The 24,905-nt window shown below is 39.9% G+C and overlaps 1 protein-coding gene across 1 annotated transcript in view; it reads left to right on the top strand.

The window, feature by feature from the left end:
- Positions 1-473: 473 nt before the first annotated feature.
- NETO1 (neuropilin and tolloid like 1) overlaps positions 474-24,905 on the top strand; it is a 164,768-nt gene continuing 140,336 nt past the window's right edge. The window contains exons 1-4 of the mRNA XM_049900718.1: positions 474-1,028; positions 3,100-3,153; positions 3,394-3,531; positions 8,877-9,125. Of these exons, the coding sequence (XP_049756675.1) occupies positions 1,001-1,028; positions 3,100-3,153; positions 3,394-3,531; positions 8,877-9,125 (469 nt within the window). The 5' untranslated portion in view covers positions 474-1,000. The remainder of the gene's footprint in view (positions 1,029-3,099; positions 3,154-3,393; positions 3,532-8,876; positions 9,126-24,905) is intronic.

Genomic DNA, 24,905 nt, shown 5'->3' with positions numbered 1-24,905 from the left:
CCGACTGGCCGGTGACGGCTCCCCGCCCTCCCCCCCGGATCCGAGAGGGGGTTGTCCTTGTCGCAGCCCCACTCGGCGGCGCACCAGCACTGGGTGCCGGGCCACGCGGAGCCGCTACGTCTCCCCGGAGGGGCGCGCAGCCCCCGGCGATGACTCAGGCGCCCACCTGGTAACTCGGCCGCCCCGCTCCTCCTTCTCCCCGCCCCCTCGCCCCCCCTCCCCGGTCCTGCAGACGCCCACCCGCCGATCCTCGATCGCAAGATCGGAGAGGCGGCGGAGTCGGCGAGCCCATGCCGGCGCCCTTCCCCGCGGCGTCCATGCCTCATCGGCAGCGCCCCCAAGGCCGGGGCGCTGAGGGCTGCCGGACGGCCTCCGGGGGCCGCTGCTCCGCCCCGCGGCCAGTATCGTGCGAGCCTGGGGACTGAGCACGCCGCCGTCGGTCTGCACCGGCTGGCGCCTTCGCTCTGCCCGCCCGCCCGGGGCCGCGGGGCTCCCAGCGCCCGCTCGCCTGCCGCCCAAGCCCGCCGTGTCCTGTGACAGCTGCGGCGGTGGCGATGATGCAGAGGAGGAAGGTGCCGCTAGCGGCCGAGTGATGGTGGCGCCCGGCGCCGGGCGTGCGGCTAGCGTCATGGTGGGGCTGCTGGCCTCGCCGCGCTGAGCGAGCCGGAGCGAGTCGGGGACGCGCAGCAGCTTGGTTGCCGGGCTTGGAACCCCTGTCCCCCTCCCCGCGCCCAGGGTCTGCTGTTGGGGCTCGGATCCACCTTGCACCTCCCCGCGCCCGGGGTGTGCTCCTGCTGGGACTCGGAGCCCCTCTCCATATCTCTGCGCCCTGGGACTGATCCTGGCGGACTGGGAGCTCCTCTCCACCCATCTGCGCCCCGGGTCGGCTCCGGGCGGCATATTGACGTTCTCGCCACTCCATCCTCTCCCCGCCTCCGGACGCCTCCCCGTCTCTAAATGGAATTAGTGGAACTCGGAGCCTCGGGTGTAACGCACAGACATGATCCATGGACGCGCTGTGTTGCACAGTGAGTACCTGACCGCCGCGCGGTCCGCTCGCTGCTTGATTCCTCTCTTCCCTCCATCCCGCCCCTTTCTTAGCCGCTAGCGCCCCGGACCCTGCAATCCCGGAGTCCGGGCAGATGGAAACTTTCTGTATTGCAGCATCTTAAAGCGGGGCGTGGGGGCGGCGCGCCTTGGCCGTCACCTGGTCTGGGATTCTGCCGGGGACAATCGGCTTTTCTGGAGCCTGAAACTACCTGGGGGGTGAGCCAAGAATGGGGCTTAGGGATGGCACGTGCGGAAGGAGACCGGGAAATGGGCTCCGGAAAGGATGGGTGGAAAGAGGGAGAGCCCAGGTACTTTGCTTGAAAAGAAACATCCCTCAGCCCAGGACTTCTTGATCTCAGGGAACCCGTATTGCCACTCCAGTGGGTGCTTGAAATCCACCTGGTCCCCACGCTGGCGTGGAGGGCAGGTGCCCACCTCCACTCTGTTTTGGCCTGTAGACACCAAATGTTGCCTTAAGAGTGTGTGGTAACGTGTGTAGTGTTGAGTGCGGAGGGAACTAGAGAAAGATAGCGTCCAGGAAAAGGCAATGGAAGTCAGAAAACCAATATGTGTGGTGAGAATTTCACATTAGAAAGCAAGGATTAGAGTTTTTCCTGTGCCTTGCAATGAAGAGACCCGGCTTTGCTGATGTGTTAATCAGAGTGCTCCTTTCTAACGTGTTTCTGTCAACACAGAGAAAGCAGAGTAGAGAAACCCCCAAACGTCCAACCTGCTGTTGAAGGATGCATACCTGCGTGCTTGTCCGTGTGTGCATAGGCTTATGCAAAGTTAGTATATATATATGTTTCTATTAAAAAGCGCACACGTTACAACAGCCACCAACGGTTTAGCGCAAAAGCAGATGGCTGATCTACAGACTTTATTTTTTTTCCTCCAGCTTGAAACAATACAGGATCACTTTACAAAGTAACATAACTGATACATCTCCTCAACTCCTAATATCAAGGTCCAAATACTTTTTTTGGCATAAAATATAAGCATAAGTTTATAAGCTCCTGCAGTGGGCTTTAGTGTAGGATACAATTTTGAGTTATATCCTCCCCCAACATTCATTTTAAGTGTAAATATGGCTATACACCTAATAGAACCTAGAGCTTTCATATAATTGGGCAACGAAATAAATGACAAAAGTAAAATAGAAGAAGAAAAGTCAGATTATGAAGACTAAGTTAATTTAATACTTTTCTTTTTTGAGGTTTTGTAAAAACATTGAGTACATCAAGAATTCATGGAAATGAGCTGGAAGTTCAGGTTTTAATGGTCCTATCAGATTTACTGTTAAATTGCACAATCGTGTCTTCTTTTTGATACAGAAAACCTAATTCATACAAAATTGTTTATAGAAATGACCTTTTTCAAAAAGATAGCCTGTTTCTGGGTAACACTAACTACTGAGTTAAAGTTAAGGTTGGGAGACATTAATTTCATTGTTTAGTACTGAGGACAATGTTTACTTGGTAATTCAGGACATTTTTATAAGGTACATTTTTATAATGCTGCTTAATGCCTCCAATTCCAATTAATCTGTTTGACTCCTTTTCCCTCCCCTGCCCCCAGGGATTTGCCTCAATCTTCATTTTCTAAAATACAACCACCTTGGCAATGTGTTCCAATCAGTCATGGAGCCCCTTCTCATTGTTGGCTTTTCCTCTTTCTCCTTATACCTCCTCACCCTCTCTCTTCCCTGAGAGGTCACAAAGGGAAGCTTAGAAACTGGAGGTCCTGAAATCCCACTGTATGTGGCATTAATAGATTACAAGAGTGGCTCTAAGTCTTGAAGTATCTATTTGCCTTAGAAGTTTGCGTTCCATCCATTTTTAATTTGCACTATTCCCTTAAGGATTCCTATATTACCTCGTTTTGTGCATTTTGCACTTTCAAGTTCCAAGTCTCCTTGGAACAGTTAGCAGTAATAAATTTTTTCTGCTTTGATATCATTTTGTCTTTAAATTATGTTACTTTGTTTTTAAACTTGGCCATTTTGGTGTATGCTCATTTTCTTTTTCTAATTTTTCTTTTCTGTTTCAGTTGTAGCAAGTTTAATCATCCTTCATTTATCTGGGGCAACCAAGAAAGGAACAGGTATGTTTCTTTGGTAAAATGGGAGTGAAAAACCTCTACTTATTTTGTGTTTTCCTATATTTCCCATGTTCTTATTTTTCTAAACTATCTGGACATTTTATAGTGTGTCCATGTGATTGGTTTTGACGAAGACAACATGTAGAAATTAATTTACTAATGGAAACTACAAGAATGTCCTCTCTATTTTTAGTCATATAGAAAATTGGGTGATGGCTCATTTTTAATTTTTTTTTTTAACAGAAAAGCAAACCACCTCAGAAACACAGAAGTCAGTGCAGTGTGGGACTTGGACAAAACATGCAGATGGAGGTGTCTTTACGTCTCCCAATTATCCCAGCAAGTACCCCCCTGATCGGGAGTGCATCTACATCATAGAAGGTGAGGAGAGAGAGGGAGAGGGCTGGCGACAACACCAGACCAGTCCCAGGCCCTCTTCTGACTTGGATGGACAGTATACTTATGACATTACAAATATTGCTTTTGGAGATCATATGCAGAAATATTTCCAAGTGAATCAAATAACTGTAGAGCTGAAATCAAGCTGATAACTGAAATGATTAGTAATGGATTATGAACAAGTGGATTCTGGGAAATAAAAACAAATCAGCAGTTTTGAAAGTTTCTTTTGAATTAATTGATTTAGAGTTCTGAAGTAAGGGAATGGATGCATAGCTGGCATAATATTATCTAATAGGAAACAGTGTTTTGGAAATTAGTACTTTATTAGTTTAATAATTATTAGAACCACATACGTGTGTGTACATATGTACACACATATGTACAAAAAAAAACTGCCATCGATTTGATTCCAACTCGTAGCAATCCTATAGGACAGAGTAGAACTGCCCCATAGAGTTTCAAAGGCTGTAATCTTTATGAGAGCAGACTGCCAGATCTTTCCTCCCTGAGGCACTTGGTGGGTATATATTATATGGATTTCTTCAGTAATATAAAAGTACAAAGAACACATAATGTCAGAGAGAAATGTATACTCATGTATTCCAAATATCAGCTTGGTTGACCATTGTCATTGAAGTCCTTATTCTCTCTATACAGAGAATAAACCCAAAACCAAACCCACTGCCATTGAGTTCATTCAACTCATAGTGACCCTATAGGAGAGAGCAGAACTGCCCCATGGAGTTTCCAAGGAACGCCTGGCGGATTCAAACTGTTGACCTCTTGGTTAGCAGCTGTAGCACTTAACCACTACGCCACCAGGGTTTCCTGTATAGAGAATAAAAAAAAAAACAAACAAACAAAACAAAACCCAGTGCCGTCGAGTCGAATTATGAGTGATATAGAGAATAGCATGTGTGAATGTTCAGTGATATGGTCTGATTGGGGACCACATGTATTGTAGGGCTTGCATATATGGAGGGAAGAGGAGCAGGAGAAGGCTGAAGAGGTGGACAATTCTAAATAAAAAAGAACCTGATATTCCATCCGTTCTATCCATGAGAGTTTGGATTTTCTGTTATAGATGCTGGCGTACCATTGAAATGCTTTAAGCAGAGAATGAATAAGGTGATATTCTGATGAGGAAGTAACTGAAGGAAAGCAATAATAAGGAACTATTGTGAAAGACCAATTAAATTCCGGTAAAGTCCTAAAGTTGGGGCTGGAGTAAAAGGAAGAAATGTGAGACATTTATGAAATTGAATCCTACTGGATTGGATGTGAAGATGTAAGAATAGGACTAGTCTAAGGATTTTAGCTTGGCAGCTTGTTAGATGGAATTGCCGTAGATGAAGAAAATAGGTTTAAAGGAAAAATAGTGTGCTCAGTTTTGGTATTGACGGAGAAGTCTCTCAAAGAGATTGAATGTATGGATTTTTAGTGTAGTGGAGTGATCTGAAAATATATACTTGTAGTTCTTAAATATAATGATTATTGTTGAGGTGGTTATCATGAATAAAATTATCTGAAGAGTTTATTTGGAGCACTATACTTCAACTTTTTAAAAAAACTACAGGTGCCGGGGCCTGCCCTGGGAATTCTGAGCTAATTGGCTTTGGATGAAACCACAGACATCATTATATTATAATAGCTTTCCAGGGGATACCAGTGGCAACCAGAATGCTGGTCTAGAGTGAGTACAGAAAACAGAATAAAACCCATTGCAGTCGAGTTGATTCCTACTCCTAGCATCCCTATAGTGACCGTATAGGACAGAGTAAAACTGCCCCATAGAATTTCCAAGGAGTGGCTGGTGAATTTGAATTGCCGACCTTTCAGTTAGCAGGGTAGAAGTTTGTAAAGTAACTTTAAGGAAAGGGCTGAGTAGGAGTAACTGGGATTGAGAAGGAGAAACCCAGAGAGTTGACCAGAGAATCAGAGAAAAGGTTCACAGCAGCAAAGTGAGGAAAGCAGGGAGTAATGAATGTGCCGATTATTACAGCCAAGAAAAATAAGGTCAAAATAGAAATGCTTCTCTTAAGTTAGGCAATTCAGTGACTGTTAGTACCTTTAGGATGAATATTCTACTGACATGGGGAGAAGCCAGCTGGCAGGGAATGGAGGAGCAGGTGGGAGGTATTAATGGACTGTAGGACCCAAAGAGGAAAGGTGGTTTCTTTCTTTCTTCTTTTTTTTTTTTTTTTTAAATCTTCTTTCTTTTCTTCTTTTAATGGGACAGATTTTACATATTTAATTCTGAATAGAATAGTCTTCTTATGGTGAAAAAAAAAAGATAAATTGAAAATACAAGAAGGAAAAATAAGACACCGAGTGTCTTGATGTCAGACAGGTTGTAATAAATGCTTCAGGTGAAGGACCAGTCATGGAGAGGAGGGCCTGTTTTATGGATTCCTGGTGATCTGAGAACTCTTTCAAATTAGACGCAAATTTCTATCTGCCTGTGCACTATTCAGTTGAAAATGTCTGTAACTTCATTAAGTGTCCAAAGATTCTCAAAGTGTTTGAGTCCCCTTGAAAAGGAACCTCAGTTTTAGATCAAAGATGACTAACAGGAAATGTTGATGAGAAAGGGCACTGTAAATGGAGAGATTTGGAGGACAAAACAATGTAAGCTTAGGGAGTTCGACCTAGAGAGCTTCCAACAGTTCACATGTGCCGAAATCTCTCAATATTTAAAAATCTACAACAGGAAATATATGACATACTTATTTACCTTTTTTTTTTGCCCCTCTTAAAACTTAGCTAGTGGAATTTTCCTATGTGTGTTGGTTTGCTTTCAACAAGTTGGACCAAAGAAAAATGAATTGTCCATACACGATGTGGTCTACCAAAGGCCATAATGATATGGTTTCTTGAAGGAACTCAGGTTTGTTCATCCATATTGAACTGAACTCAAGTGACAATGGGGGTAAAGATGTGAATAAATGAATTACCATTAGATGGCCACACATTTCTTAATAAGGGAAAGGGGTGCAGGTGTACTGGTAGATTAGATAATATAGGTATACAAATGTAGATATAAAAAGAGAGATTTAAGTAAATTAGCTCAGGAGTGTTCTCAGTCCCCAACCCAAAGTAATTTCACATACATTGCTTACATCAAAAAGTATTATTCCTTATTCTGAAATAGTTCATTTCCTCAAAAACTTATCATCCTAGCTTATCAAAGAGGATATAGCAACTGTATGTATTCTGTAGAATAGTAATATATATGAATAGTATACCTTGGGCTAATAGTTATATGGACCCAGTTTTTTAAGCATTCACCTTTTTGCTTTTGGACTGATATTTTAGGGAAGAGAAATAAGCAAACATCATTTTCCAGGTACTTTTTAAGGACATTTTTAAATTTGCAGATTTAAAAAAAACTGTATTGAATAATTACATTATGTTCGATACTACGTTTGTTGACTTTTGTGATATACATTAATGTCAAATAAAAGCATTCCTGGTTTTCTTGCAAGAGTTATTAAGCTCTCTCTACAATGTTCAGATAATCAGAGACATCTTTAGAGTTAAAAAATAATCCTTAATCTTTTAATATACATTGACCTTTAAGCAATTGATTTTCTATTTTATACTTGAGAAGCCTCAGGATTACCTTTTACTAAGTCTCTAATTTCCAGACCATCACAATTCTTAGCTCCTTATAAACATTAGACATCCATGAATGTGAGCATTGAAGTTAAAGGTGATATTAAATATACTGTAGACAAGCAGGGCCCTGTGGTGCTGGATCTTCACTTTCGCATTTCTGGAAGGAGGTGGTCCTAGGTGAGGCCCAGTAGCTAGGAAGCACTCAAAAGGCTTAGGAAACAGTTGTTTACTTACCAGGATCAACGTGTGTTAGTATTTTAATAACTGTAGGAGCCCTGGTGATGCACAGTTAAGACGCTGGCTGCTAACTGAAAGGTTGGCAATTCTAACCCACTCAGCACCTCCACGGGAGAAAGACCTGGTGATTTTCTGCCATAAAGATTACAGCCTAGGAAACCCTATGGGGCAGTTCTACTATGTCGCATGGGGTTGCTGTGTGTTGAAAATTGACTTGGCAGCACCTAACAATAACAACATGGTCATTCTGGGGGTGTCCTGGCTGAACTTGAGCTGGAATGCCAGAATTTTAAACTGTTTTGGCCATGTCCAGGGAAGAATGGGAGAGCATTAGCCAATGCACCCATGTGGTGGTGGTGGTGCAGTGGGTAAGAGCTTGGCTGCTAACCAAAAGGTCGGCAGTTCAAATCCACTAGTCACTCCTTGGAAATCCTATGGGACAATTATACTCTGTCCAACAGGGTTGCTGTGTGTTGGAATCAACCTGACTCTAAGAGGTTTGGTTTTTTGGTTAACCCTGTTGAGCTCTTCCATGATTCCTTACAGAGCTATAAAAACATTTGTGAAGATAAATTCATTTACAATTCACTCAACAAAGAGTTTTTGAGAAATTCTCCAGGGCAGCTATTGAGCTAAGTGCTGAGGAAAGAAGATGAATAAGATATGGTTCTTGTCTTACCTGTGTAGGTTTAGACGGGAAGTTTTATTTAAGAAAGAATATCCTTGGTAAACAGTAGTTAATAAATTGGAAGTATATGGATATTCATGATAGCAGGAAAGTAGGAAAGCTGGAAAAGGCATGGTGTTTTAGAAGAGCGTGACCTGTTTGAAGTGTCTGAACTTATGCTGTGTATGAGAAGAGAATAAGAAGACATCGAAAGTGGGTCGTATCAAGTCATATGTCAAGTTAAATGTCTGGATCGTTATCCTGTAACTCACAGAGAGCCAGTGAAGAAGCTTAAACCTGAAAGTGATGTGATCAGATTTGTATATTTGAAAAATCCCTCTTCATATTTTTGTCTGTGCACTTTGATATCCATTTGGGGCTCTTTGGATGGCTGTAGAACTCTGTGCTGAATGATTCTCAAGAGGTTTCTGACCTTACACTTGGGTTCTTCTGCAAATATGGGGAAAGTCACAGAAAGATACCCCTCTGCTTTCCAAACCTGGTGGGGCAGTCTTTCACAAGAATACTGTGATTAGCTAATAATTTATCGGACATGGAAATGGTCCACTTACTCTCAGAATATTAGTTTGTGCAACATCACTGGTTGTAAGGACCCTTTAGACATTCTTACAGAGATAGTCGACCTGAGAATGCTGATGATTGTATGCTTCCTTTGCATCTCCGTGCATGTCACGCTCAAAGTTCCATAGAAAGCATACAGATACATCCAAAATAGCACCAGAAAAATCAAACTAAAGCTTTAAAAAGTGGCCTTCTAAACATTTTCTTTCTTTTTTTCCAGCTGCCCCAAGACAGTGCATTGAACTTTACTTTGATGAAAAATACTCTATTGAACCTTCTTGGGAGTGCAAATTTGATCATATTGAAGTTCGAGATGGACCTTTTGGCTTTTCTCCGATAATTGGACGTTTCTGTGGACAGCAGAACCCACCTGTGATAAAATCCAGTGGAAGATTTCTATGGATTAAATTTTTTGCTGATGGAGAGCTAGAATCAATGGGATTTTCAGCTCGATACAACTTCACACCTGGTAAGTGGGGGCTTGTTTTTTTGCTAATGTCTTTTTCCTTACTGGGTCTTCTGTCTTCATACTACAAAAGCTTTTGTAAGGTAATATTATAATTTTTTCAAAGGCTTTTCCTTTTCTATTGAAAACCAAACCTAGACTTTTCATAAATTCTGAGAGGAAAAAAAAAGAAAGTATCTCCTGAAAACTTAGCCACGTCCAAGATAAAGTTCAGTGACTAACGAGTCTACATGGTCATCAGCAATGCAATTAATTAAATGGACATTTATTATTCTGAAATATGTAATTTGAGAGACAGACTGTAATAAAGAAACTAATTATTCATAGAATCCCCATAAACTTGAAAGGGAATTATTGTAGTGTAAAATGTATCCATCAAAATGTTCTTTGGAGAGCTTGAGTGAAAAGTTCGTTCGTTCTGGAAATTATAATAATTTCTGAAGCAAATGGATCACACTAAAAAGCAGCCTAATCTCTTTTGAGAAATGCAGACTCCTAAGGGTTTTGATGAAAAGAAAGCTGAGACCCACCAGAGCTCCGTATTCATTTGCAAGGCCTGGCAGACATTATTGATGATTATAAAATTATGTATTCCACCTCAATTTTCCTTTTTAACCTGCTAATATGAAAAAGGGGCCTGTGATGTTTACCGGCTCATTTTATGATGAGTTATCATTCATTACAAGAAAAACAGATTATCAACATTTTTAAACTTTAAGGGTACCACACCACATCAATTTGAGATTTGATGAAGGAAAGTCATTTTATTTTTAGTGGAAAAATTACTCAAATTACATAAGGTACATTATTTATATATACTTACTTTTTTCATTTTGCATATATTGTTTCACTTTGGTTATATCAGGCAATAGGAGAATTCGTAATGTGTGTAAAAATTTTTGAAATTGCACTTCCATGTTACAGAAGTAACATCAGAGTAGGGCTATGATGCTCTGATCAAAAAATAAATTTAAAAAATAAGTAACAGAAGATTAATGATGGTTTTTATTATGACATTATGGTGATGTTACATAAATCAGATATCAGCTATATTATATGTATTAACTTTTAGTGTTGGGAAAATTTTGTCAATATCACTAAGGAATTTTTAATTACGCTTTGCTAATATTGGCCTACTCACAGAAATCATGGATTTGACATGTGTTATGAAACTCATTTGATGTATTCCAAAAAGATGTGAAGATATAAATTTTCCTGTCAGATAATTAGTGCTCCAGCTGTGAATGGAAATACATGTTTTATTCTTAACTGATACTTTTGAGTACACTCAGGACCTAAAGGTAGTACCAATATCTTGATTTTCATTTTTAGAAATTAATTTATAAATTAATTTTCCACCTTGTGTTTGGTGATGGTCTGAACACTAGCTAGGATTTAAAATCTTGACTCTATAAGGAGTGCAGAGTCAACTGACATACTTCATCAGATAAGCAATGCTCTCCACATCTCCACCTCGGCTTGAAAAATGTAAATGATCACACTCAGTCTGCTTTCCTAGGTTATAGAAAACCATTTTCTTCTTTAGCATTTTTTTCTTCACTCTTTGCCCTCCACTCAGTTCCAACTCACGGTGATCCCATGTGTGCAGAATAGAACTGCTCCATAGGGTTTTCAAGGCTATGGCCTTTCAGAAGCAGGCCTGTCTTCCAAGGTGCCTCTGGGTGTGTTCATATGGCCAACCTTTTGGCTAGTAGTTGAGTACTTAACTGTTTGTGCCACCCAGGGAAAAGCCACTATACTTTATAGAAGGAAACATTTTATTACAAGAAACAACTGAATTTGAAGGGAACATGAGGAGATGATACCATAAATTGAGGGATGAGCTAGGGATGGGCTGAGGCTTCTGTTTTTTTCTTAGATAATGGAGAGTGAAAGGTGCTGGGAAATCTGCAGTTGGCATATGAGGGAAAAGTAGCACCATACAAAGGAGACTTGGAAAAAGTTCCCCGACTACAGATGTTGACACTGTATGGTCCAAGATCATGACTTGAGAGGCATAACACTCCATAGCTCATTTCATACAGAGACAAGTTGGCTTTAGTTGCAATTGTGGCTTATTTTTTACTTAGTAGTATGTTCCCAGTGATGTTTATGGGAAATTGAGGGGCAAGAGTTCCTTAGGTCAACTTAAAGATGTGAAATACAGTATACTGTGAAATATGCACCAGTTGTCCACATCCCGGAGATGAAGGCCCGCTCACCAGATCCCCACAAATAGACTCCAGCATATTAGGAGCACTGGCTTTGGAATGAGACTTGACTTCCTGTCTTGCTTGCTGAAAACGGTGGACATAACCTTGACCTTTCTCAGCCTCATTTCCATGAGAATTCTTTGAATCACACAGTCCCACTTTGTTTGGAAAGCAAAGGCACATGGGTAGCCAAATGATAGTCAGAAGATTGCATAGTGAGTGTGGAATCCAACTGCTGAAAATTATGTAACTTCCATGTTTAATGGCATCGAGATAAGGTACTTGGTGCTTCATCTCCCCAGCATGGGTAGTTTTTTCCCATGGTGCTCTAGGTCCCAAATGGTCTCCAGCTTCCTTGTCTAAGTCCATCTTACCTGATTGGCAAGTTAATTGGTGTCAGCTTTTATCTCCAAAATTAAATTTCTTAATACCTGGCTCCCTTTTACTTCTCCTTTCTACTCAACTTAGGAAAAAAAGAATAGCCTTTTAATCATAGGCTCCTGTAGTCACTTGTATCTGTGCTTTGGAATGGGTGGTTTATGGGAAATAGTCAACTGGAGGTAATGTGTGGAGGTGGGGGAGAGCAGACCTGGAGAAGATACCATGCAAACACATTTCAGAAGGTTCTTCCAGGTCTCCTGGCATATTCTGAAGATTCCTCATTTTTTAGTTCACTGATTGTGGTTATTTTTGGATACTGTGTTATTACCCAGGACTATAGTGCAGTGATGAATCACCTAAGATTATAGTCTTGCATGAAAAACAAGTATTGCGAGATGGAGGAAGAGCCAGGGGGAATCCAACTGGTTCAGATCCTAGGGTCTGCGAGAACAAAGGGCGGTGTGAGGCTTTTAAAGAAGGGTGCAGGGAAGGAGAATCCTGGGGCGGGGGTCCTGCTCAATACCTATGGGGAGAACATCTCCTGAATAGATGCAGCTGTGTCGTGGGGTTTCCTCTTCAGCATTCTCTCCCACTTCTGAGAAGAGAGATATGTTCAGAATCACTGAAAATGTTCAGTTCCCTGATGCCAAACTTGATCATCCACAAATTCAACAAGAAAACCTAAAGTGCTCAGTGTAACAGAAGTATGTTCTTTTTTTCATGTTAATAAGACAAACTTGTTTTTCTCAAAAAACTGAAGGAACTTTGTCACAGAAAAACAAATGACTAGAAAACAATTTTTCAGTAAAAGCATTTTGGTAATACTGGAATGGTATAAACCAAACTCATAACAATAGCTACCCTATTGGGAAAAGAGTCAGAGGTGTGGAAGATTCGAAGACGCCATGATGGAGGTAGAGTGAAAATTGCCTCAGCACTATCTGTAATGCTTTTGTTTTTATAATGGATACTGTATTTTTTTTTATTGTATAATGAAAAATAAGGTAAAAAACACAAAAAGAGGAAATACTATAGCTGGTAATTTTTTAAATGAATTCTTAGAAGAGGGGGCTACCATTTCCCCATATTATGTAAAATTTTGTACTCAAACTAAGAATGCCTTTTAAGCAGAGTATAACTCTTCCATCTGACTGTCTTGCCTCAATTTTCTTTGCCATTTTAAAGCATAAACTAAGGACAAAAAATAATTAATAGTATCTGCTATGCTCCCAATTCAGGTTGCTGGACTCTTGCGGGAGGTAATCCTTCCAATCTCCTTAGTAGTTTATTTCCTGATGGTGAGATTTTCTTGCACATACAGACATAGAATGTGGTATTTACAGAACCTTCCTCTTTGAAAGATGCTATACCTCCGTATTAGTTTTATTAAATAAAGTCGCTCATATCTACTGGAGAAATTTAAATTAAGGAAAATGCCTAAAAGTGCCAGCTATAGGAGGTTGTGTGAGGCATTGACATTGAAGTGTATAGAGTTGTTAAATAGGTTGATAACTTTATGATACTTTATACTGAAATAGCCCCTTTTCATCTGAGGAGCTCAAAGTGTTATAGGAACGTTCTGCCTGAGTCACAGCCTCTTCTCAAACTCCATGCTGATAGACTTCAAAGGCAATGGCCACTGTGCAGTGCAGGGATTTGAATTTGGTGTTTGAAAAAGATGTCCGTGCGTAGGAAACAAAATGTGTTATTTAGGTGAAAATATTGTCATGAAATTAATATTATTTTAATTGTTCAGAGCATTGTGTTTGCCTCTTTTTATCAGAGATGGGAATGCGTGTGTCAGTATTAATAATTAATAGTTAATTATTAATAATTTTCTTAGGTAGTAGGAGTTCTGATAGTTGCTTGGGTAAGAATATATATATATATATATATATGTATGTATGTGTGTATAATATATTTATTCTTTCTTACCCAAGCAAATGTCGGAGCTTCCACTATCTAGTTAAGAAAAGTGCATTTTATATATATATATATATATGTATGTATACACACACACATACATATTCCAGAATCTAAAGTTTCATTTGAAATTTTCCTTAAAAGATGAAAGAATAGACGGTTTTACAGTCTAAAGTTAAAATAAAAGCATGATTTGATTATTTTCCACTTAAAGATAAAAGATTGAGTATATTTAGGTTAGGTAGTATATAGTGTCTTTCTATCTATTATAATTAAACTTTATGCCCCAACTATTCCAGTCTCAGCCCCAGCAGAAGCTGACAAATGGAAAATGTAAGGAGAAATATCACGTCTTCTAGAGGCATATTTTTCTAGAAGTGAAATTAAAACCTTGAGACTCACAGCAGACACGAAGTTATCAATGTGCAAGAGGTACCAGATGTATTTATGTGGGGACATGATTTTCTATATCTTACCCTTTCCCACCCACCCCGTGACTTGCTTGATCTAATCTATATAATATAAAGCTTAGGGTGAAGAGTTGAGGAAGAAAGAGAGAGACAAAATGCTGTTTGGTTAGGTAGGTGTTCGGGAGAGAAGCTGAGAGTGGGAGAGAGAATTTCCAGGATTAGCTCCCATCTGTGCAGAGGATGTTCAGAGAAGTAGCAAAGGAGAAGGAAGATTTTTAAGAAGTTTGCTGTGCAGAAGGGCCTTCCTAATTTTTGTTTCCCAGAGAGGAGGAGCTAGGTGTTCAGGTATTTTTATATTTAATTAATGGTTAATTGCAGGACTGCATATCTTTGAATGGGCTGGACCATGTGTGATCCCAGATATATTCCTGTTACAGATGCATTTTATTTCGATCTGAAAAAGGCTTTGGGGTTTGCCTCTTTCAACCTTTTCGTGTTAGAGATAAAGAAACCAAAGATCTAGAGATTGGTGGAAGTTAAGCTACTGCTTGTTCTTTAGTTATGTAAACTGTATGCTGACACGCCTTCTACAAGGGTTAAGATTATGGCTTTACATCACATATTTCAAGTGCTTTTAGCAGAGTTATATTAAGAAATTCAATTAAGGGATAGCACTGTATCACCCGCATTTTGCCGTTATCTGGTATATGAATTCAAAAACCCACCTCCTCATTGTTGCCAGAGATGTCTTTCAGTTCACGGTGACCAAAGAGGCACTGATTCCTCTCCACTTCCTTGTCCTTTGCTGGAAAGTTCTCCCTTTTCAGTCCGTCTGAGCGTGAGGTGCATGACCATTTCCTGTGCTTCTTAAATATCCGTTGTTGCTGACATGGTGTCAGTTGTACATGTGTTTGTCTTATTACCTGAAACCTGGGGCCTGCCTACTCAGTCCTCAAGGTGAAAGCTATAATTTCTTTCTCCTAGATCAGCCACAGCTTTTCTTGCTCCCACCATAGCTGTCCCTCTGGCTTTCCCTTGTGATGGCAGGTATTCCAGTCACCACAAATGTAACTCTCTTCAGAGCTGCTGTGGGCAGCTGTGCAGGTTAAGGACACTGGGTGCAGAAGTGAGGGGGGCTGAGGTCCAGGACCCCAGAGGAGCACCCAGGAGCAGACATGGAGGGGTTTACCAAGTTACACAAAGGTGTCATCTGGACAAGTCCCTGCCTTGATCAGTCCTAAGATTGCCTGTGGACCCATTCTCATGGGAGTCCCAACATCACATGACCAACATCTGCCTCTTACTGAAATTGTCCTGAAAGGAAGTTATATTGAGCCAGAGGAATGCTAGAAGAAAAGGAAAAGGAAAAAAAAGGGGGGGGGGGAAGGAAAGAGAAGGGAAAAGAAAAGAGAAAAGAAAAGGAAAGAAACAGCACGTATATTCTATTTCAATTTTGCATTTTCCTGGCTCTCAGTGTGTGTACTGACTAGGCTTCTTAGTAGAATCTTCGTCTTTAGTCCCCTCTGCCTAACATTTAATTTATCATTGCATATTTAAGGAATATGTTTTTCAAATTATAAATGCCCTATATATTTTGCCTGAGAAAACATTATCAGAGCTTTTCATTCTTTGAAACCTTTCCTTTCATAACCATTTGTGGATAGTTTGAAGCTTATTGCTGTTCTATTTATGTGTAAATAAATCCAGGGGTTATTGGGAAAGCAATTCATAGTGTTATTTTTCTTGAACAAAGATGTTTTCCTGTTTTAGAATTTGTATGCCATTACAGCTTTTTAAGTATAACCTGCGTTACTACTCTTAAAGTGAATGCATAGAAGAACTTAATTCCACTAGGCTGTATTTACTGTTGTATTTATTCAACAAGTATTTGTTGATCCACTCTGGTAATGCTGTTAAAAAAAATTTCCATAAACACTGTAGAAATACAGTATGTATCAGATCAGACCCTATTCTCCCTACAATGAATTCATTGTCTATTATAAGAAAGAAGTCATGTGTAGTAAGAAAAATAATAGTTTCCCCCCACACCTCGCAAAAATGTCTACATCCTAATTCCTGAAATCTGTGAATATGTCAGGTTACACAGCAAAGGAGAATTAAGTTTGCAGGTGAAATCGAGGTTGCTAGATTAAGTTAAACAACACAGGAAGCAGCAAAAGAAGATTGAAGGAATACACAGTCACTGTACCATAAAGAATTGGTCAATATTCAGCCATTTCAGGAGGTAGCATATGATCAAGAACTGGTAGTAATGAAGGAGAAAGTCCAAGCTGTACTGAAGGCATTGATAAAAAAGTCAAAAACTGGAGAAAATACAGAAGTTGTCAAGGGTTTCATTTTACCTAGGTCCACAATCAACACCCATGAACACTGTCACTTTGATGATTAAGATGTACCTGACCCAAGTCATGGTATTTTCAATCACCTCATATGCATGCAAAAGCTGGACAGTGACTAAGGAGGACCAAAGAAGAACTGATACGTTTGAATTATGGCATTGAAAAAGAATATCAACGGAAGTACAGCCAGAATGCTGCTTAGAAGCTTCACCTCACGTACTTTGGACATGCTATCAGGAAGGACCAGTCCCTGGAGAAGGACATCATGCTTGGTAAAGTAAAGGGTCCGCAAAAAAGAGGATGATCCTCAATGAGATGGATTGATACAATGGCTGTGACAACGGGCTCAAACATAGTGGTGATTATGAGAATGATGCAGGACAGGGCAGCATTTCATTCTCTTGTGCATAGGATTGCTATGAGTCAGAACTGACTAAATGGCACCTAACAACAAACAACAGCTCAGCTAGATTATCGAGGTGCAATCACAAGCATCCTTATAAGTGAAAAAAAAAGGTACTGGAAGGGTAAGATCAGGGTGATGGTATATAAGAAAGACCCACATGGGCATTGCTGACTTAGATGATGGATGGAGGCCACAAGTTTAGGAATGTAGGCAGCCTCTACAAGCTGGAAAAGGCAAGGAATAGATTCTCCCTTGGAGCCTTCAGATAGGAACAGAGCCCTGCCCACATCTTCATTTAATCCAGTGAGGCCCACTTGAGACTTTTGCCCTCCAGAACTGTAAGATCATAGCTTTGCTTTTTAAGCCACTAAATTTATGGCAATTTGTTTCGAGCAGCCGAAGGAAACATACTGCATGCAAGTACATTTTTCACAGAAGTGCTGGAACTTGAGAACTGATGTGGAAATGAACAAATGATGTTGGAATTCCCAGGAGACACTGAGAGCATCAGAATTGGTGTCTTTTCTGTTCACATTTGTAAAACAGTGCAGTCCAAGTGCAGGCTTGCCAGTCCTCTAAACTGGACTTCCCTACGTGTAAAGTCATACACTGTATCTGTGTGGATGTATTTGCATATCTATTATATACTGGATTGTGTGGCTGCCATCCTTATGCTAAGGAGCACTGGTGGCACAGTGGCTAAGTGCTTGACTGTTCACCAGAAGGTCACCGTTCAAACCTGCAATCTGCTCCATGGGAGGAAGATGTGGCAGCCTGCTTCAAAACACATTACAGCCTCAGAAATCCTGTGGGGCAGTTCTACTCTGACTGGTAGGGTTGCCGTGAGCCAGAATTGACTCGACGGCCATGGGTTTGGTTTATCCTTAGGCTGGAGCCTCAACAAAAGTATGACTTACACTCCTCTCCAAAGATGAGCATGGGAAGGTGGTGTTTTTTTAGTGGCAATAATGGTTATTTGTAGAAGCTGGCACCCTTTAAGCCTCTGCCTCTTTGTGGCGTATCTGCCTGATGCCTTTGCTTCAGAGGAGTTCTGCTCTCTGTTCCTGCACGCTCGATTGGCGTGCGGCCACCATTCCTCAGCACTGCTGACTGGCTTGAAATTCTGCTTCAGCATGTCCTTATGGCATTTTCCCTTTCCAGCGACGTCAAGACGACTCCCTTCAAATAGGCTACCATGGGAATTACACAGCGACTATAACACAGCAGAACGACTCACAATCAGCAGGACGTGCACCCACAAAAGAACTCCACTTGACTTTTTTAAGCAGGAGGACGGGTTAGTCATAAATATGTCACTTCTCTTCTGTTCACTATTGATCATAACCAGCATCAAAAGACTGTTCTAATCCCTGGGAACTTTTCTTTGGAAATTTGCACTTCAAAGCCCCAAGGAGTTCCTCTAGGTGATTCAGAGGGAAATGCAGTTCAACAGGTAGGATGCAGGATCACTACTACCTTAAAACCACCCCACGCCTCCAGTGTGGCAGCCACTGCAGTCTGAAAGGAATCCCTGTTTCCTCCAGCAGATCTGGCAGGCAAACACAGTGGAGTTGGTGGCATGGTCAGTGGCTGTGCTGATGAACTGGGAAGGCACAGATGAGGGTTGTCATGGCAATGAAAGGTCACATCTGCAATGGAAGGTTTCCATGGGCATGACAATGAACGAGCCTTGCAGAGACCTGCTGTTGTAGCTAATTGGTTAACTGGTAGGAAAATTATCCTTCACTTTCTTGCATGTGCATATTACTTGCTGTTAATAACCATCATCGAATAACATTTGCATTTCAAGTTTTAAACTAAAAGAAGGAAATTAAAAAAAATGCAACTACCCTTTGTCCTCTGTTTCCAACGATTTTGACCTTTGATGCTATTTCCATTCCATGCACTTCATTCTTATTTGCTTGGATCATTGCTGTGCTTTCTGCCAACCACTCATTCATTCCTTCTTGGCTTTTTTCACTGACCTGAGCTGCATGCTGCTTCCTTCCTTGACAACTCAAGTCTCTGGCTCTCCCACTCCCTCCTACTGCTATTTCTCTGGGCTCTGAATCTACATCTCACTTCCTGTCTCTGCCACACCCACACCCTGCTTATTTTTGGGGAGCCTACTCTCTCACACTGAAAAGCCCTGGTGACAAGATATTCTCGAAGAGCCCTGGTGACAAGATATTCTCTGAGATCTCATCCACACTTCTGATTCATTATTACATGGATTTATTCAACAACTACCAAGATTATTGACCCATTATTGGCCCAGACATGATATTCTCTGAGATCACATCTAAACCTTGATTCATTATTTCAAGGATTCATTGAACAACCACCCAGATCACTGACCCATCATTGGCCCAGACACTGCACTAAAGGCTGAGATATGAACATTACTAAGACGCAGCATCTGCTGTGGAGGAGCTCCCCATGTAATTGAGGAAATAAATATTTATGCAAATAACTGAGTTCCAATATGGCAGGCTCTGTGACACGTGCACTATGTCCTGTGCACCTGTGTGGCTTCTTAAATGGAAGGACCTTGAATTTACACCTTTGAATTTCCAGTTATTCATCAGTGTCTAGCATAAGCAAATAGATGCTTGATGAAATTGATTTGAATGGTTACAGAAATGAATAAGTGAGTAAATGGAGTTAAATAATCAAAGAAGGTAGAACGCATGAACAATTGGTAACATGCTGATGTGTATTGGGTAGTGAAGACCATTTGGAAAGTAGGTGTGTGACTTTAAAAGGAAAGGGGTTTAAGGCTGAAATAATAATTTGATTCAGAAAAAGGGCTCTGTAATGCCATGTCAGTGATTCAAACACAATCTCAGTAATTTAAATTGAATAGTGATATATGAGACCTCCATTGCAAAAGTGAGCTTTATTAGAATTTGGAGGATGGATTGAGTGGAGAAAGAACAGAAGCATATAAAACCAAAATAAAACAAAACAATGCAGGAAGGAAATGGTGAGGACCAAGGTTAAGGTAGTGTCTGTGGCAATGTAATGAAAAAATAAGTTTGGAATAAATAAAACCCCAAATAACTCACTGCCATCAAGTCAATTCCAACTCACAGCGACCCTATAGGGTTCCTTAGGCTTTAAATCTCTATGGAAGCAGACTGCCACATCTTTCTCCCACAGAGCTGCTGGTAGCTTCTGACTGCCAACCTTTTAGTTAGCAGTTGATCGCTTTAACCACTTGTAAAATGTATATGAATGTTGAGCAAGAGAAGTAGAAATGACTGAGTTACTATCCCCAATGGTTTGATGATTGGTTATATCATAACGTATGTTGGGGAATAAAGGAAGAGAAACACATTCAGAGTAGAAACAGTTATGTTTGCTTTTAAAGAGGTCAAAAGAGAGGTTTACCAATGAAATGTCTTTGTAGGCAAGTTAAATAGGCTGTTAGTAATTTAGAGAAGCAAAGAAGAGATGAGTATGTGAGTTTATTAGAAAACTAAGCACAGAACTTCAACTAGTTATGAAATCTGTATATTAAAACAAAACTTTATATGAGTTTGAGCCAATATTCTTGTCTAAGAAAATTAGAAAACCAAAATTGTGTGTATTTTGAAATTTTAAATTTTGTTTCCGTCTCAGGCCCTTCCTTCCAGACAATTTTAGTTCGTTATTAATTGGCATCAGTTTTTCTTTGGACATAGGTGGACTCTAGCAAAGCTCTCTATGTTTTTTAAGGTCAGAGAAGAGTAATGTTTCTGTCCCATGCATGGATCTTTCCCGTGCGTGGGGATGGTTTCCTGAATTATGGAAAGAATTCCCTCCATGAGACTGATTACAAAAAGAAGCTTTTATGGGCTGCTTCTGAATGTTCCATAGGGAGGTGGGAGCTGCAGTGTGTCTTTAATAACTGGAACATTGAACAGTTTCTCGTTAAATAATATTTGGTTTTTCTTCCTGCATGACTTTGACATGCTTACTTGAAAGAATGAGCTCATTTACTTATTATACCTACTTGTGAAAATAACATACCATCTCTATTATCAGAATAATTTCAGGTGCTCCCACAAGATTTGAAAAAATGCATTTGGTCAGCTTCAAAAAAAAAAAAAAAGAGAGAAAAGAAGAGTCACTTTGCTTTATTCATTATTTCCTTGTATCATTTGGACAATATTTATTACTTTGTTGGTTTATTCTCTATATTAGAATCTATACTAATTGAAATTGCAAGCTATAACATTGTAAAAGAAAAGTAATATTCACTATTGGTTACAATTTAGATGGATGAACTAAGAAAAAAAAATTTTTTGTAAAAGATCCTAATGTGTATAACCTACATATTTACAAAGAAAAAAAGTTATTGAAAGTATTTAGATTTATTTATTAACTAAAACCAAAAAACCCATTGATGCTGAGTCGATTCTGACTCACAGAGACCCTATAGGTCAGCATAGAACTGCCCCATAGGGTTTCTAAGCAGTGGCTGGTGGATTCAAACTGCCAGCCTTTTGATTAGCAGCCAACCTCTTAACTACTTAGCCACGAGGACCCCTTCTGAGATAACAAAAAAAAAGCACCCCCCAAAAAAATTTCCTGTAAAATTTCCATTAGAAGAAAGTGTGATAAATGAAGATATTGAAAATTAATTGAAATGAAACAATGATATAATTAGGGAGTGACTTCTGCTTTCTAAAAATCTCATTATAAGAAATTCATCTTAATAAAAATATTGAATTATTTCTCTCTTATTATATGACAGCCATTGTTCAAAGCACTTTATATGCATCATCTCATTTGATTTTTATCACGCACCTATGAGTTTGCTATATTACTGCCACCCTCCTTTTGGGTTAAAAAATTAAGTTTAAAATTAAAATGTTTAAATGATGTGCCCAAGATCATGTCCCTAGCAAAGCTGAGATTTGAACACAAGCGGTCTCTATTTTTAGATACTATACTTCATTGTCAACAAGTAAATGTCTGTTTGCTTCAAGGCTTAACATTTCAAAGGTCTTGACCTTTTTCAACCTTTGTGATTATATTGGGAAACTTTCTGATGTCTTCAGTGATCCTAGAATTTATCTTTTCTTTATACTCTGACCTCTTTGATACAACAGTGACATTTGTCCCTATATCATGAGTAAGCAAAATTTTTCTTCCTGGATTTTTTTTTTTTCTAATCTTACTTGTCGTAGTATTAGTTTTGAAATTGCCATCACTATTGGCGTCATTATCATCATCATTGTATTTATCACCATTATCATCATCAAGCTTTCAATGTTAGTTATACTAATATCTCTGCTTATAATTTATATCCTATGAGTTTATCTCAAATCCATAAAATAATATAACTAATTATTAAGTATATTATATTTTTGCCACAAAAAATGATTAATTCTTTCAATGTATAGGTTTCTACTAGGAAAAAAAAGTGGTTAACAATTCCAGTTATTGGGATAATCATTGACTTTAGTCTTCCTTTTAAATATCCCCCCACCTCAAGATACTACTTTACTTTTCTGTGTGCCTTTTTTAACAATTAATTTTGAAAGCATCTCAAAGTTACAGAAAAGTTGAAGGTATAGTACAAATGGTTTTCTTGTTTTTTTCTGAACCTTTTCTCTATGCATTTTATTAATTGCTTTACTAAGTGGAAAAGTAGTGTCAGTCAGCTTTACCTTTTCATTATATTTCAGAAATAGCTAAATGCCTATTCTCTTAGCCACAGTTCTTGACCAGGAATGTCAAAGTGGTCCAGTCACCTGTTTTAGTTGTTGGCGACAGCTGGGAGTGCCGCCTGACGGAGTTGAAAGATCATAGCTTTGGAGCTGGAAAGACCAGGCTACGGCTAATTCTTTAGACTTAGGAAGCCTGGCAACATAGTAGGTAAAAGAACACAGGTTCTGTGTTTTCATTTAAAAACCAAAAACCAAACCTGTGGCAGTGGAGTTGATTCCAACTCATAGCAACCTTGTAGGACAGAGTGGAGCTGCCCCGTAGGGTTTCGAAAGAGTGGCTGGTGGATTTAGACTGCCGACCCTTTGAATTCTTAACCACTGTGCCACCAGGGCTCTTTAGCAGGTAGTGAAAAACCGAAAACCAAACCCATTGCCATTGAGTCAGTCCCAACTTATAGCAGCCCTATAAGACAGAGTAGAGCTGCCCCATCGGGTTTCCAAGGAGCACCTGGTGGATTCGAACTGCAAACCTTTTGGTTAGCAGTCAAGCTCTTAACCACTGTGCCAGCACGGCTCCATGTTCTCATTCTGCTGAGCAAAATAAGTCAGGCACAAAAGGACAAATGTCGTATGATCCCACTTACATGGAATATCTAGTATCGCCAAATGTGTAGAGACCAAAGTTAATTAGTGGTTACCAGGGGTAGGGAGGAGGGGAAAGAGGGAGCCATTTGTTTAGGGGTGCTGACCTTCTGTTAAGGGTAATGGAAAAGTTCAGAAATGGAGAGTGGTGATGATCGAACAACATGATGAATATAATTAATGTCACTGAATTGTATATGTAAAAAATATTAAAATGGGAAATGTTTTGTTACATATATATGTATACACACACACAAACACACACACATGTTAAAAAAAAACAAAACTAAAAACTTGTTGCCGTCAAGCCGATTCCAACTTATAGCAACCCCATAAGGCAGAGTAGAGCTGTCCCATGAGGTTTCTAACGAGCGGCTGCTGAGTTTGGAAACTTTTGACCTTTTGGTTAGCAGCCAAACGCTTAACCATTGCACCACCAGGGCTCCACATACATATATATATGTATGTGTATATACACACACACACACACACACACATATATATACACACATATTGTTGGTATCTGTTGATTCAATTCTGACGCATAGCACTCCCATGTGACAAAGAACTTCCCCCACAGGGTTTCCTAGGCGGTAATCTTTACAGAAGCAGATCACCATGTCTTCTCTCGTGGAGTGGCTAACGAGTTCAAACCTCCAACCTTTTGGTTAGCAGCTGAGCACTTAACTGTTGCCCCACCAGGACCCCTATGTGTACATATGCACAACATTTTTTTTAAAAAAGAACACAGGTTTAGGAAATAAGATGGACCTGAATTCAAGCTTTATATAGGACACCATCTAGCTATTTTTATCAAAATAGTTAGCGTTTCTGTGTTCTAGTTGCTTTATCCGCCCTGTGCTTTCTATAATAACTGTTTTATCCAGTTTTTGTGAGGATTAAATGAGATGATATATGCATAACCTGTTTGGTAAGATCCTTTTGAAGCTTCTGCTCTCACTGTGGACTTGCTTATAGATGGCTCTCAGATACCATTTAATGCTGCTGTTCCAAAAAGACAAATATAACAAAGTCATTGATCCCCAATACAGATTTTGCTAAAGGTTTCTTAAGGAGCTGGATTAGGTAATTATGTCAATTACCATAAATCAAGTTTCCTTAATATTTCCTTTAAATATCAACTTCCCACCCTTCAAATATTCTCTTCCTCCCTCTTACCTCAAGCTCTTCTGAGTCTCTCCATAAACCTGGCTTCAGCCTCCTCCTCATGGACTCCTTCTTATCATCCCCTCTCTACCCCCCTCCATGACCAAAACAACAGCTAGAAGAATAGCTACCACCAAAAACCTGGCAAGAGTTAAATAACAGTAACAACAGTTGTTCTTCAAGTTTGTCCAGCTGGGAGGGGTGAAGAAGGGGCTTCCCACTTGACAATGAGTTAGTGTAGTGCCTTAGGACAATTTGGGTTAATAGGTACCCTAGGAAAGGTAGCTAACCACCTTCTATTTAACTATTTTGCAAGTCACCATTCATCTGCTTTACTTCATGTCTACCCAGCTTTATTTATTATAATATTGTAATCATGTCTAGTGTCAATCTTTCTACCTCGGACCCCTAAAGCAAAGACTTATCACATCAGGAAACTAACCTTCCCTTAAATTCAAATTAGCCACAATCTTATATCTATGTTACTGGTTAAACCCCAGAGCATGATTTCCAAGAAGCGCTTTCTTTTTTTTTTCATTACCTCTGAGTTTGCTGTTGGAGCAAATTCAAATATCCTGTTGGGTTATATAATGTGTATTTGTGGAAAATTTCTGTAGGCCA

The sequence above is a fragment of the Elephas maximus genome, chromosome 11, assembly GCF_024166365.1.
Source record: "Elephas maximus indicus isolate mEleMax1 chromosome 11, mEleMax1 primary haplotype, whole genome shotgun sequence".
NCBI lineage: Eukaryota > Metazoa > Chordata > Mammalia > Proboscidea > Elephantidae > Elephas > Elephas maximus.
Note: the sequence above shows the minus strand (reverse complement) of the source record. Positions and strands in the feature narration are given on the sequence as shown.